Source organism: Cottoperca gobio, chromosome 16 (genome assembly GCF_900634415.1).
Source record: "Cottoperca gobio chromosome 16, fCotGob3.1, whole genome shotgun sequence".
NCBI classification, from domain to species: domain Eukaryota; kingdom Metazoa; phylum Chordata; class Actinopteri; order Perciformes; family Bovichtidae; genus Cottoperca; species Cottoperca gobio.
This window is the reverse complement of record NC_041370.1, coordinates 9,609,570-9,624,080: the sequence shown is the minus strand read 5'-3', so window position 1 is coordinate 9,624,080 and position 14,511 is coordinate 9,609,570. Positions and strand designations below refer to the sequence as shown.

The window sequence follows — 14,511 nt, the reverse complement described above, 5'->3', positions numbered from 1 at the left end:
TTACACACAATCCTCTTTTTTATGTCATCCCATCTAATCTTACACTTTATTGTCATTTTATATTATTTTATCTTTATATGACTAGTGCTCTTATTGCGACTACTGCTTTTTATTGCTGTCCCGACCCATTCTCTCGTCCAATACATTTCATTGTACTGTGCCTTGACCTTGTGTTAACCTACACATGACTAATAAAGTAAAACTGAACTGAAAACTTAAATTTAAACCGAATATAACTTTAGGGTACACAAGGAGTCAATTGACCTACTTTGATTTAAGGGGTTTCTCTCACACTGAACCCCTGTTGAGGTGGCTGTTCTTGTACAAGTGTGTAACTAGTGTTGAGAAGTCTTGCATGACAACATGTGTAAGAGTGAGGGTGGTAAGGTGGTAAACTCAGAGAGAAGGACATAGGGGACTATTTATAAAACTCTGAAATGGGACCCTGAGCATGTGTTTCTGTCTGTCAGGCTGACTGATCAGGCTCACTTGCTTTCTCTTTCACTGCACTATATCCTTTCCACACAGGACATTAGTTGTTTTGTGGACTTTCTTTGTCTTTTTCTTTATTGACTCATCTGCCAGGTTAAAGAGAGTCTTAACCTTCTTTCCACTCGCCCTCTTGGATCTTCTGTTTTCTCCTGTTGGGATTTTCTTTTCTTTCTTTCTCCAGCCTGATTGCCTGCTCTCCTGTGCGTGTATCAACCCTTCCTTTTCCCCTGCTCTCCTTCTCCTCCCATCTTCCACTGTTCCCTGTCTCATTGCGCGTGGTTTTTGGGCCATGCTCTCTTCACCCACTGTGATTCTCCAGCCCTATGGACTCCCTGTCTACCCACAGACAACCACATGCTACCCCGGCATAGTTCAGGTAAACTCTCCTTAATTTGCATGGTAAACTGCAAAATCTCCTCTTTTCAGTTATGTTTGTTCAGTATATGTTCAGTCTGTTGAGTTGATTGATTCAGGGGTAGGAAAAAAGAGATTAAATGTGTAAAAGTATTAATAAAAATTGTAATAAAATCCGTAGTTGCAACAATTACAATTATTTTTACAATTTATCAGTTGGTTGATAAAATGTCAGAAAATTGTAATAAATTCCCATCACCATTTTTTGGACCCCGAGTTGACATGTGACCAAAATAAATATGTTTTACTATCACAGACGACTCAGGAATTTAAGACATTAGCAAATGTTTCTTGATCGACACATTCTTTAGGCTCTGAATTAGTTTTTAAAAGATATTTTTTTAAATTGAGAACATTATATTATTACATTAAAACAAACAAGGCCATTTACAAGTCTTATTCATCTGCCTCAGGTTGAGAAAGATAAAATCAAATACAGACATGATAGACATAAAACTGAAATACAAATACATAAATAAAACGGGGCATACACATATAAAACAGTAATAAAGATAAGAATAATAGAAATATATGTTTTAAATAAAATAAAATAAAAACACATCTAGTAATGAAAACAACTTCAGAGCTTTCTTGTGTGTGTTATATGTTAGAAATAAATCAACACAGCATATTACCAGTAAGGAGGAAAACATTTAATTCACCAGAAGAAACCAAAGGACCTTTATTTCCTTAAGGTAATGACTCACATCTTACATCTGATTTAGTTAAGTGTTGTATTGCTTAATAGTGACACATTGTGCACAGAAGAGATTAAAGAATGACAAATCAAAGCCTGAAGGGAGCCTGAAGATTGCGAAATATCTTTTTTATTTTAATAGTTAGGACACATTCGGGGTTATCTTTAGTCCACTGGTCTCAGTAATGCCAGCAGGCTGCGTGTGTGTGTGTGTGTGTGTGTGTGTGTGTGTGTGTGTGTGTGTGTGTGTGTGTCTGTGTGTGTGTGTGCATCTAAGTGTCCCTGACATACCATTAATGCCACAATGCATCTGGTATCTCTTTACCTTGTCTCTGTGCTTCACACTAGCTGTATTTTTAGCCCTACTCTCCCTAGCAGATAATCACAGGAGGAGATTATGACACCTTTCTTGTTTTCTGCGCTCAACTCTACTTAAAATAGGTGTGAAACCTGCCTGCTGTGCATTTAAGTATGTAGCTGTTCTAGCATTATTTTCACGTTTATTTATTTTTGACGGAGAATGTAGAGCGGTACTTTGAGAAAAAGACAGAGGTATTGTTTGGAGGTGAGTGGAACCACAAAAAGATTCAAGGCCTGAGAAATGAGATACTAACTTCTCCAAAACAATCTGAATATTTTACTACTTTAAAAGGTTATACTTACAAGGATCGAGCACTCCTTTAGCAACTATTTTGCAGAAATGTCTGCATGATTGAAACTCAGCATTTGTTTGAAAAGTGTAGTTTTGAAATCCGGCCAGGGACATTTTTCACGCCTTCTGTCTCTCCCTCGTCTTTAATTTCTCTTTATTATCAACCATGTGTTAGAAGCCAAAAATATATTTTAGAAAAGTATTATAGGCTGCCTCAAAATAGAAAGACTTTGGACCGCAATATTCAGCATCTTCGCCAATATACTGAAAACCCCACTGGAGCTAGATTTAAAACTGATTGAATATTGAAGGTATTTAGTAAAGTGACTGCTTCTCAACAACACTTTGTTTCATATGGGCTCATATCATTTTAAAAACATATACTTTATTTCTGGGGAAAAGCTAAAGTCTCTCCAGTGAAGCTGTGGATCATACAACTCACAGACACATTACAGAGAATTAGATTGATCTTGAATGATAAATCAACAATAAAACAATGTATTAACAACACACAAATTGAACACAAACTAAAGATATAACGTGCTGGGCAGGCTGTATAAATGTCAGGAATCTTTGAACAAATGCTTCGAATAGAAATATTTGAAACAGAATATTATTATTAAAGGAACACGAAGAGCAGAAAGCCAAATGTGTAGAAAAAATAATATTTAGTTTAATTTAATAAGCTCGTGTTCACATCTGCAGTTTAGTGTTGTCTGTGTGTAAATCCTGTGGCAGCTGTCCCAGAAGGCACCTGGCTCAGAGCAGTTGACCTCTGATCACCAACTGACAGCTGAGGAGGGAGACGAGAGAAACGGGGAACAAATGTAAAACAAAAAAAGCCTGTAAGAAGGAGAGGGGGGACACCGTGTCTGCACGCCTGCTGACATGGTGATACTGAATCAGGCACAGTGACTGCATGGTGGTTACAGAATACAAAGACTGGTAGTGATATCTAACAGATTGTGTAATCTTTACTTATCGGTCACTTTTATATCTGTGAGGAGGGTCGAGGCAGTTAGACATTGGTTGTTTCTTGAGATTAAGTTGACAGAATACAGACACCAAGTTTAGAATTAGAAAGAATAACAAAGCAACAAACGTGAAAGCAGGGAAGGCCCTTCTAAAGTTGTGCGCTGCACCACTTTGGTCCAGACTTAAATATCTTAACACGTATTGGATGGATTGCTGTGAAACTGTGTACACACATTTATTTAAACCAGAGGATGAAGCCGTACTTACTTTAGTGATCCCCTGACTTTTTCCTCTAGCCACCAGGAAGTTCACATGTTTGTTTGTTTTTAAATATCTCAACAACATGACATTTGGCACATACACTCATGTCACCCTCAGGAGGAATTGTTGTAACTTTGGTTATCCCCAGACTTTTCTTCAAGCTCCATCATCAGGGCGAGATTTAAATCTCAATAGTGGTTTATGACCAAACACCTGCAAAAGCTAAAGCCATTCCCATCGGCCTCAGCTTCACTTTGTGTTTAGTGCTAATTAGCTAATGTTAGCATACTTACATGCTAAACCGTGACAGTAAACATTATACCTAAACATCAGCGTTTTAAGATTGTTAATATGCTGATAGTATTTAGCTCAAAGCACAGCTGTGTCTGATAATGACTGACAGAGCTGGAGGCTCATTGTCTTGTTTACATTGATATAGGGTTCTGATCTACTTTAACGCTGCCAGATAGACACTTGTAGTTTGAAAACTCGGCTCTAGTGTTTTTGATACACGTTCAAACTTCCTCCAATTCCTTTTTTATTGTATCTGTATCTTCATATCTCTAATTGTCCACACCTTTTGAGTTGATAGATAGCTGATAGAGAGATATATGAGAGTTTATGAAATGAGAGTGGAGTGAGTTTTTAATTATAAGAAATCCTTCTAAATCCTAAAGCTGGATGACAAACTTGTGGCATTTTGCATGTAAAGCAACACGTGGATATAAGTTATGTTAGGATACGGAGACGCATTCACTTTTATAATCCTTTAATTAAGCGAACAAAAATGCTTGATTAAAGGAATAGTGTGAACTTTTGGGAAATATGTTGACAAGATTAAAAGATTGATACAACTTTCATGTCAAACTACAGCTAGCAGCTGGTTAGCTTAGCATGAGGAAAGGAGAAAACAGCTAGCCTGGCTATGTCCAAAGGTAACACTATCCCACTTCCAGACCCTTTAAAGATAACTAATCAACATGTTATATCTCGGTATGAACCGTACAAAAAAAGTGTAAAAATTGCTAGTTGTTTGCCTCTGTTCCCAGTCTGCTAAGCTAGCCAGCTGTTGGCTGTAGTTTCATATTTACTATCAGGACATTAGAGAGTGGTAGCCTCTAACGATCTTCTCATTTTCAAGGATTGTATACTTCTCTAAAATTCGAGAAACGTTTCTCACATTTTTCCTTTTTCAAATCTTCTTAGATAAAAATGGTCTTGTTGAGATAAAGTAAAGCTGTTTTCTTATTCACTGAAACAGAATTTTTAATCTTACTTTATTTGATGTTGCATGTAAAATGTTATATAAACAGGTTGTAGGGGCCAAAACACTTGAACAGGTGCAAACTAGGGCAGGATCCTTTGTCTGATTCTTAGTAGAAGTAAGATACACAAAATAATAAAGTCAAAAGTGTGCCTGAGTACAGCACTTGATTAAATGTACTTAGTTATTCTACTTCCCATATCTTTCAGTATGATGTGATTATCTGCGTTGGTGCACTACTCTTTAACCTTACTGCCACCAAAGCTCTGTTTATAATTATACAATATTTGAGCATGAAGTTAGAAATATTATTGGCAAAGGTAGGTGGGGATATATTTTATTTAAATGTTGGAAAAGTAATAAAACCATGTTGACCTCTCAAACATGATATTCTTAGAGTCGACCTTTACCATGATATACTGACATGCAACTGTAGGAGCATTTACATTCATAAATCTGCTGTGTGTGTGTTTGTGTGTGTGTGTGTGTGTGTGTGTGTGTGTGTGTGTGTGTGTGTGTGTGTGTGTGTGTGTGTGCGTGTGTGTGTGTGTGTGTGTGTGTGTGTGTGTGTGTGTGTATGCGCGTGTGTGTGTGTGTGGGTGTGGGTGTGAGTGTTTAAAGGAAAGGTGGGCGGGGGATGAGGTGATTGACAGGTACAGATGACCACAGCTGGTGTGGCCTCCTGTTGCCTTTTTGCTGTGGCGATCATTTGATGTGATTGGTGGATGAGTAAAGCTTATGGTGTGGTAGGCGGGTGGTTATCTGGCATTAAAACATGCAGCAGTTGTTGGACAATGCCTCAAAGATCGAGGAATGCAGTAACGGGGTAAGACAAAGACAATGCTTTTAGCTTCTCTAACTTGGATCATTTTCTCGGATCAAGGCTGTATGATGGTTGTTCACCTCTGTGTCTCGGTTTTCATTTACGTTTCTCAGCTTAACTGTTTGTGTTTCTGACTTGAAGGAGTTAAAATGTAGTTTTAATGTGTGATTTGACTTAGAATAGGCTGTACTGATCTTTAGATGAGTCAGTGGTTTCACTCATTCATTGATCTATCTATTCTTTTTCAGTGAACTGTTATACTGCTAAAATGTCAGAAAATGATGAAAAACTCCTAAAACAAGTTTCCTGGTTCAATCAAAAACTTATTAAAATGTTGATGATATAAACCAGAGAAATGCAGGAAATTTGAGAAACTGGAACCAGGAAATATTTGCCATTTTATTACTATTTTACTTATCAAAATTGTTGCCAATTCATTTAAATTAATTAATTAATCAACTATTTATTTCAGCTCTAGCTGTTAGCAGAAGTTGAAGAAGCATTCAGTAGGAATACCACAGTGCAGAAATACTCAAGTAAAAGCTATCAGAACTTTACTTAAGTAAAAGTACAAAAGTTTCAGCATCAAAATATACAAAATATCTCACTTTTACAGAACGGCCCATGTGAGAATAATGTTATTATTGTATTGTAACTAGTGATGCATTGACATCACTATAATGTTGCAGTTGATAGAGGTGGAGCTCATTCAAAGACTTTAAATACTGCTGGGTAGCTTGTGAATTTCTCTCCCAGGGATCAATAAAGTCTCGTCTTAACCTGCAATGATACATCATGATTTATTTGTTGATAATATTTTGTTAATTATTCTGAATCTGCAAAGTATGTAAAGTTATCATATAAATATAGTGGAGTAAGAAGTAGAAAGTAGCAGAAAATGGAAATTCTCAAGTACCTCGTAACTGAACTTAAGTTTAATACTTGAGTAAACAGTTAGAGTTCCTTTTCATTTTAGCATTTCAACGCTTAAACAAACATTTAGACATTTTGTGGTTGGATGTTCTTTCTGTCATTCTCATACTCTGGAGAGATTTGTGTGTGTCTGATATGTTTATACAATATAATCTAAATTCAAACAATTCATTACTGTAAGATCAGAACAGTAACAACATGGTGGTCACTTTGTTTACACCTCTGATATTTGACATCTTGTGAGGCTGATTCCTCTCTCTCTCTCTCTCTCTCTCTCTCTGCAGGGAGGACCCGGTCAGGAGGCCGGCCCCGGCAGCGGCGACCCCTCCCTGCCTCAGGTCTACGCCCCTCCTCCCCCCTACCCCCCACCAGGTCAAGGTCCACCAACATCTGCGGGCAGACTGCCACCTCTTGATTTCACCTCTGCACACCCCAGCTCAGAGTACCCCGAACATCCCCAGCTCAGAATCTATCAGGGCCCTCAGCTCGACGGGGTGGAGGCTCTGACATCCAGTGTCACGGTAAGAACAGTTTGTGAATTCATGACAAGAAGTCCCAATAAAATCTGATCTTCAGTTAAGCACTGCTGCTTCAGGTAGAACATCCATATGTCCTATCAGGGGAACATGGCCAGATAGAGTTCCTTCTATATTTAGAGCCCCACTTCCACTGTTGTGTCCATGTACGGGAATGCCGCTCACACTCAAAGTGAGGGGGGGAGGGGAGCTGAGTGGGGATTTGTTGATGAAAATAAAGCCCCACTCCGTCTTATTTAGCAGGCAATAAAACGGATCACCTTTCAAGATTATGGCCGTGACATTTTGTGATGATATTGACAGTTAAGTGTGCAGAGGATAACGTAACTTGTACTTTGTGTGTTTTTGTTGGGGGTTATAAAAGGATTTACTGTTGAACAGTGGAGTGCCATTTCTTTCTGGAGTGCTAATTGAAATATAAGTGTAATAAAATAGAAAGCTGTCGTATGTTAATTTAACAAGGATGTCTCTTTTTGTCATGAACAATCAACACCGTTTGTCACACTGTAAAAGAAAACTTCATCTTAACATGTCACGTTGTCTGTAATTGTGTCCTTAAAGTCTTTTTTTCTTAAATTAAGTGAAAACATCTGCCAGTTCAGTAAAATAATTTCAACCTGTTTCCAATTTTAAAACAAAACTTGTTCCCAATATTTACTAAAATCAAATACATTTCTTCTTGATTTTTTTAATATGTGCTAGTGGCATGGTGATGGTGGTCTGTTGGTTAGTCCAACTATTTGGTCCACAAACATATATCTTACAATTCCCTGGATTGCAATGAAATTTCATGGTCCCCGAGTGAGGTTCACATTTAGTTTTTAAGTGAATTGTCTTGACTATCTTAACTATTTGATGGATTGCCATGAAATGTGCTACGCATATTAAAGGTCCCTAGAGGATAAATCCTCATGACTTTGGAGATCCTCTGACTTTCCCTCCAGCAGTAAGTTTATTCAACACCAAACTAATAATATTGCCATAAGCCTCAGCTATACTTTGTATTTTATGTGCAAATGTTAGCATGCTAACACGATAATCTAAGATTTTGCACGTTAGCATGCTATCATGGTGAGCACGGTAGACATTATCAAAGTGTTATGAAGTGTTTCTGTCAAAGCATGGAACGAGCTTCCAGAGGATGTAGTGCAGGCTCCTTCAGTTAACTCTTTAAAAATATATTTAATCCTTTCTGGTCAACAAAGAATATTTTGTATAATTATAAAGCTGACTTGTGAGTTTTTGCAAATTATTGTTGTTATTGTTATAAGTATTAAGTATAATGTGGTATTATTTTTGTTGTATTGTTTGTTGCAGTTAAAGAGTCTGGTGTGGAGGACTTATGTCATGTACCAGAAACATGTCAATATATGTCATTAAACTATACTTGCTAATCATCAGCATGTTAGCATTGTTAGCATGTTAGCATTGTCATTGTTAGCATGTTAGCATAAACACTAATTTCTGGAAAATTCTTTGAAAATATGGTGTCCTTTGGAAACAGGTTGAAGACAATAAGTTTTTTAAAGCTCCGCTTAGACAAAAAAATTGTGTTTCTATGTTTTGCAGTGCACTTAACATATGACAATCACTAATCAAATTTCCTTCAGGCATGAAAACGTCCACCATGATAAGGTCAGAGGTGTTTAGTCTGATCTGTGTGGCAGGTCAGCTCAGCTGCAGCACATCTCTCTTCTTCTTCTCATAAATGTTGTGGCCCCATCTATATATTTTATTACTAGAGCCCCTGACATACTTGGGTCCGTGCTGATTTTCGGGAAAAAGTTGAGACGTCGCCATGGAGGGAGGGGGTCAAAGGGGGAGGCTGGCCAGATGACCCCCTTTCCCCCTCTGAAATATCGCTCAGGTCCAGAAACACAATTCTGCATCGTGACATGACACCACCACCCAACTCAACCCTCTCCCTGTCTGCCCCTCCCTGTCTGCGTGTGTGGGTGGATGTGGTCGTCTGCAGTAGTTAGCCACGGCAAGCCAGTGTAGTGTAATCCAGTGGCCTGTGTGTTTGTCATGTGTGTAAAACGCTCCTGTGTGTGAATGTGTCTCTGTATCTTTTTCTGTCTATCCCCAATTTATTAATTATGCCCTTTGACAAATGACCTTTAACCCTTGGCAGAAAAGCAGCACCGTGACCCCAGACTGACCCTTGTGGAACATACAGTTTTGATCTCTTTGCCTTCCCCCCCATCACCCACTTCCTTTTCAAGCTTTTTGCGCACCTTCTTTGCCTTGTTTACTTTGGTTTAATTCTATTCTTCACTGCTGCACTGAGGCCTTTTTCACTATCTGCCTCTTGGTACTAGAATGCTAATACTCAAGTCGTGACTTCTGCATAAAGAACTGCATTTAATTTAATTCTTACATATATCAATACTTTCCAGTCATTTTTCTTTGCTTTTTAATGTTTATTTTTCTTTCCAACGCACTACGCTCCTTCTCTCGCTTTCACTGCTGAAGCTCACTGTATTTTATTTTATTTCTTGCAGACCTTTTTGACTCTTATTTTCTTGTTTGGACTTATTCCTTTGTCTTAAAAACATATATTTAACATTTCTTTTTTTGCAATGGTTGATGATGCTGGGTTACCGACACATACACGCACATACACGTGCACACTCTAGCATCGTGGTGCATTTTGGGATAGTGAATGTTTTGGTTTTGGCACATTAGTCCTTTTTGCATGGGGCAATTCTAATAAGTTAAATATTACCATAGCTTTGTATGTATATTACAGGTTATTATAATAATATGAGCACTAAATTACAGTCTTTCTTTTTTTTCAGGGGAGCTTAAACTTTATTTAACGCTCTTTGCCACAGCTTGAGTGAACATTTTAGTGTCAGATATATAACCTTTAATGTTATTGTACAATGCATTAGTCTTTATACTGTTCTACAGGCATGTATTTAAAGACGCCTCACTAAAATGGAGCCCTTTTTCGTGCCTCCTCACATTTGCCTGAGAAGGATCACTGGTTGCTGAATGCTCTTTGAACTTTGGTTTGAATCACTTCATGAAAATGATCTTTGCTTAATGCCATGTGATGCTTACACAAACAGAACTCTCTGAAAGATGTTGCCAGATTTGATCGCTAAATTGACTTTATGATATTTTTCCCCTTTCTTTCTCTACTTTTCTACTGATGCCCTCTCCCCGTTTTTTCTTCTCACCTACTCTCATCTCATTTCTTTTTCCATCTTTCTGTTTTATGTTTGTTCTTTCACGTCCATTCTTCTTCTATCCACATGCTCTCCTCCTTCTCCTCCTCCTCCTCCTCCTCCTCCTCCTCCTCCTCCTGTGTTCATACTTTCTCACTGTCAGGAGGATATTTTGGCCCCTGTGACCTGTGACCCCCAGTCTCTGAGCTTGTCGGTGTCACCGGGGGATGGAGCAGGAAGTGGAAGTGATGAGGAGGGGTCAGGTAAGGCCCAACCCAAACGCCTCCACGTCTCCAACATCCCGTTCCGCTTCAGAGACCCGGACCTCCGCCAGATGTTTGGGGTATGAATTTCTCAATATCACTGTGTCACAATGCATGTATACAATTATACTACATATTAGTACACTAAATACTCTTTATCTATTCTAATATATTCACATAAAATACTTATTCTGACATTCACAGCAATTTGGGAAGATTCTTGATGTAGAAATTATCTTCAATGAGAGGGGGTCCAAGGTGAGCATCACTGAAATATTATAAGAGATGAAACAGATTTAACGAACAAACACAGAATATAAACAAACAATATGGCCATGTGAACTTGCAGGGCTTTGGGTTTGTCACCTTCGAGAGTGCGGGTGAGGCTGACCGAGCAAGAGAAAAGCTGAATGGGACGATTGTGGAGGGGAGAAAGATCGAGGTGAGGGAGACTTTTGATTTCTATAATGCTTATGTGTTCTTGTCTTTTATCTCACAAGGCATGTGTAATATTTTCTGCAGTATCTTTTATTTTATGTTGTTGTCTTTAGTGTCCCACTGTACTACATAACCTTTTAAGTTGATTGCAGCTATGTGTTGCACTAATGCCCAAGCAACTTCCCCTAGTATATTTTATCTGATCTTATCTTAATTTCCTACTATTTGTAGGTTTCCACATTAATATTCTGCATAATTATCATTGTCCTGTCCGTGTTTTCCCAGGTTAATAATGCCACTGCAAGAGTAGTGACCAAGAAGCCCCAGACGCCTCTTGTGAACAGTGAAATTTCAAGTAAGATTCCCCTTTCGTCTCACTTTGTGTGCAGATGGATTCTGGGAAGCTTCTTTGAAACTTATTCCCATTCTTTTCATGTGTAGCTTCTGGATGGAAGATCAACCCCGTCATGGGGGCGATGGGGATGGGGGCGATGGGGGCGATGGGGGCTATGGGAGCGATGGGGGCGATGTACGCGCCTGAACTCTACACAGGTAAGTTCCTCTCTGTACCACTCATCTGTTATTAGGATATAGTTACAAGGTTATCAATATTTTCTTACACCTCGGTCTATCATGAGATCACCAACATTTAACTATTTACTTTTTCTTCCATTCATTTTTTTCTTTAGTGGCCGGTTTCCCGTATCCCGTAGCAGCTCCCACCTTGGCCTACAGAGGCTCTCCGATGCGAGGCCGAGGCCGCGCCGTCTACAACACAATCCGCTCTGCTGCAGCTGCACCTACTGCTGTGCCAGGCTACCCCGGGTAAGACTCTGTGTCCAAGTACCAGCGCCTCTGCATTCACTGCACTCACTGCTTTAACTTTGTAATGTTGTTGTCTTTTATCAGGGTGGTATATCAGGATGGACTGTATGGAGCAGAAGTCTACGTAAGTAGCTGCACACAGTTCCTCCTTGAAGTCATTTTAAAGTGCTGGAGAGATATTCATGTTATTTTATTGTATTTTCTGTGCAGGGCGGCTATCCTGCAGCTTACAGAGTGGCTCAACCAGCATCTGCTGCCACAGCGACCTACAGTGACGGGTAGGCAGATAAACACCGCACACACACAAACCACACACTGATTTAAGGCTAATTCTCATTTTGTCTTTCACAAAAAAAGGAAAAAAATAATGCGGAGAAGGTGTAATGAAGGGAGAATTTACTAAACACTATAATTGAGCAGCTAAATGAATAAAGAAAGTTAACTAGGAGTTTGGGGGGAGCCTTTCTAAAATCCTGGTTACTTCACATGACATTTGCATCTGCTTCTGATGTTTGCAAACAGATACGGACGTGTGTACACGACAGCTGCGGACCCCTATCACCACTCAGTTGGACCAACAACAACATATGGAGTTGGTACAATGGTGAGTTGATTCAAAACACACACATCCTCTGCTGAAAGCTATCTTGTTACACGTGCGGTTAACAGCACCTGACACACTGCTTCTGTCAACAGGCCAGTTTGTACAGAGGAGGATATAACCGCTTCACCCCGTACTGAGCCACCCACACACTTCTCTTGAACTCGGGGATTGTCTGATCCTTGGACGCTGCAGGACAGATTGTCAGATCCTTGGAAATGTGGAAATGGTTTTACTTCCTGCCTTCATCACAACCTCTCCTCGAGAGACTAAACAGACTGAAGTTGTAAATAGTGTAGGACCCATTTACTGTCCATTCTACTGATGAATACTTAGCTCCTGGAAGAGGATTTTATGTAATATATAGACAGTTGCTTAAAACCTTTAAAGTATTATTGTTTTCTGAATTTAAAGAGTATACTGATGCTGGCTGACACGACAGAAGTTGGTGAAAAATACTGTGAGAATGAATTTTGTGAGTACTATCTGAGATTTCACGTTTGTACAATGTTAAATGACTCATTTTTGATGACAATTATTTACTAAATCTCGGTTTAAGTGTGTGTGCGCGTGCGTGTGTGAGCATATGAGGGAGGTCACGCGTCAACATGGTTCAGTTAGCCGGAGACAGCTGTGACACTGGTATCATTATTACAAACACAGAACTAATGTTCATCTGGATGTAGTTGGGATTTCTTTTCTTTTTTTCCTTTCTAACAATCTACCTCTCATACATTTTTAGCTTTTAATACAGCTGTCATTATTAATCCTGTATCCTTTTCTGTGTTGGTGATCTTTGATTCTGCAGAGCTTTTTCTCTCTCTTCACTTTTCTGTCCACATGCTGAACGTTTCTGTTTCTGTGGCTCTGTACCTCACTGCCTGATGAGCCTGATGCCTATCAAGTCTCTTTTCTCCTCTACTCACTCAGATAAGTTTTATTTTTCCATTTTCCAGTTTTACATTCACACAGTTATACACGTGCATAAGTGGGGGTTTTTCTGCCGATGGCTTTACTACACAAACAGAAATGAAAGGCTGTAGAATTGAAATGTTTCAGGTCAGGCCGCTGCAGAGTTCACCTATTCTTTTCTATTCAATCTCTTTTCTAATGTTGCTTTATTTCGCTCTTTACTGTCATCTCTTCCTGTATTTTCTCTCTCCGTCCTCACTCTGAACTGTTGAATGACCTCTTGACTTGTATTGATCATTTCTCTTTGACCGACTCTTTGTTTCTGTTGCACTCTTTTCTGCTGTGTTTGATGTTTACCTCTAAATAAAGATATTTTCTCTCTCTTTTCCTTTTCTGTCCTTTATTGATTCGTAACATTTTCCATCTCTCATCCTTTTAATGTGTCTTTGCTGCTCTGATGCCAAATAAACCTTGACTTGTGATTGACTGTGGTTTAATGTGAAAGTAACTCTTCAAGTTGTGATGAGCTGAGGATTTGTGAGACTTCATCCCATCACATCACGTGTCTGGATCTTTTATTCACACGTTTCCTCAATTGTAATACTTACCACATGTCACCTCCCGCTACTTTATCTTTTATCTCTCTGCACCCTTATAGAAAACATGCATATATACTATATACATGTACCTGAAACTTAGCTTCAGTCCGTCTTATATTTAATCTCACTGGTTTTATTCTTTTAGAAGTAGTAGATGTGGTTGTAGCAATATAATACTTGATGTAGATTGTAATTTTCTTTCTGCGTTTTAACTTTCAGTGCCTAAAATCTTTGCTTTTGACTTTCTCTCTTTTTGCATGATGCATAATTCTTCTCTTCTGCTCCTGTATACCGTGCAGGTCTAGCTTAAATACATTTATTTTCCTGTTAGTGCTTAGTTCTCTCTGTCTTCTGAGTTTATTTATATCATTATGGGAGTTATACAGCTCTACTTTAGCTCCTTTCTCTATCATCAGTAGCCGTTCTATTTATCTTATAGTTTATTTTCCTCCTGCTTTGAAACGATCACTCTAACTGGACAGCCAGGCTGTTTCATTAACTTATAACCAATTCTCAAAATGTTTAATTCAGCTGTAGACTCTACAAGATGTCTTTTTCAGAACTTTTGACCAAAATCTTGTAAATATATTTGATTAGGAAAGTCCCTTTTATAACTTATATTATTAAATGAGGCCTAATAAAGAGTATCT

At 38.7% G+C, this 14,511-nt stretch overlaps 1 protein-coding gene across 2 annotated transcripts; it reads left to right on the top strand.

Moving 5' to 3' along the window:
- Positions 1–466: 466 nt before the first annotated feature.
- On the top strand, positions 467–13,645 carry rbfox1l (RNA binding fox-1 homolog 1, like). Of its 2 annotated transcripts, none has more exons than XM_029452388.1 (12): positions 467–868; positions 6,796–7,032; positions 10,387–10,566; positions 10,691–10,744; positions 10,836–10,928; positions 11,210–11,279; positions 11,366–11,476; positions 11,614–11,749; positions 11,834–11,873; positions 11,960–12,027; positions 12,272–12,353; positions 12,446–13,645. In XM_029452388.1, the coding sequence occupies exons 1-12, from the start codon at positions 782–784 to the stop codon at positions 12,488–12,490; spliced, it is 1,203 nt and encodes a 400-aa protein (XP_029308248.1). In that variant the 5' UTR covers positions 467–781; the 3' UTR covers positions 12,491–13,645. The 2 variants fall into 2 exon arrangements, with proteins under 2 accessions (XP_029308248.1, XP_029308249.1); XM_029452389.1 differs by lacking the exon at positions 467–868 and adding an exon at positions 5,387–5,581.
- The last annotated feature ends 866 nt before the right edge of the window (positions 13,646–14,511 follow it).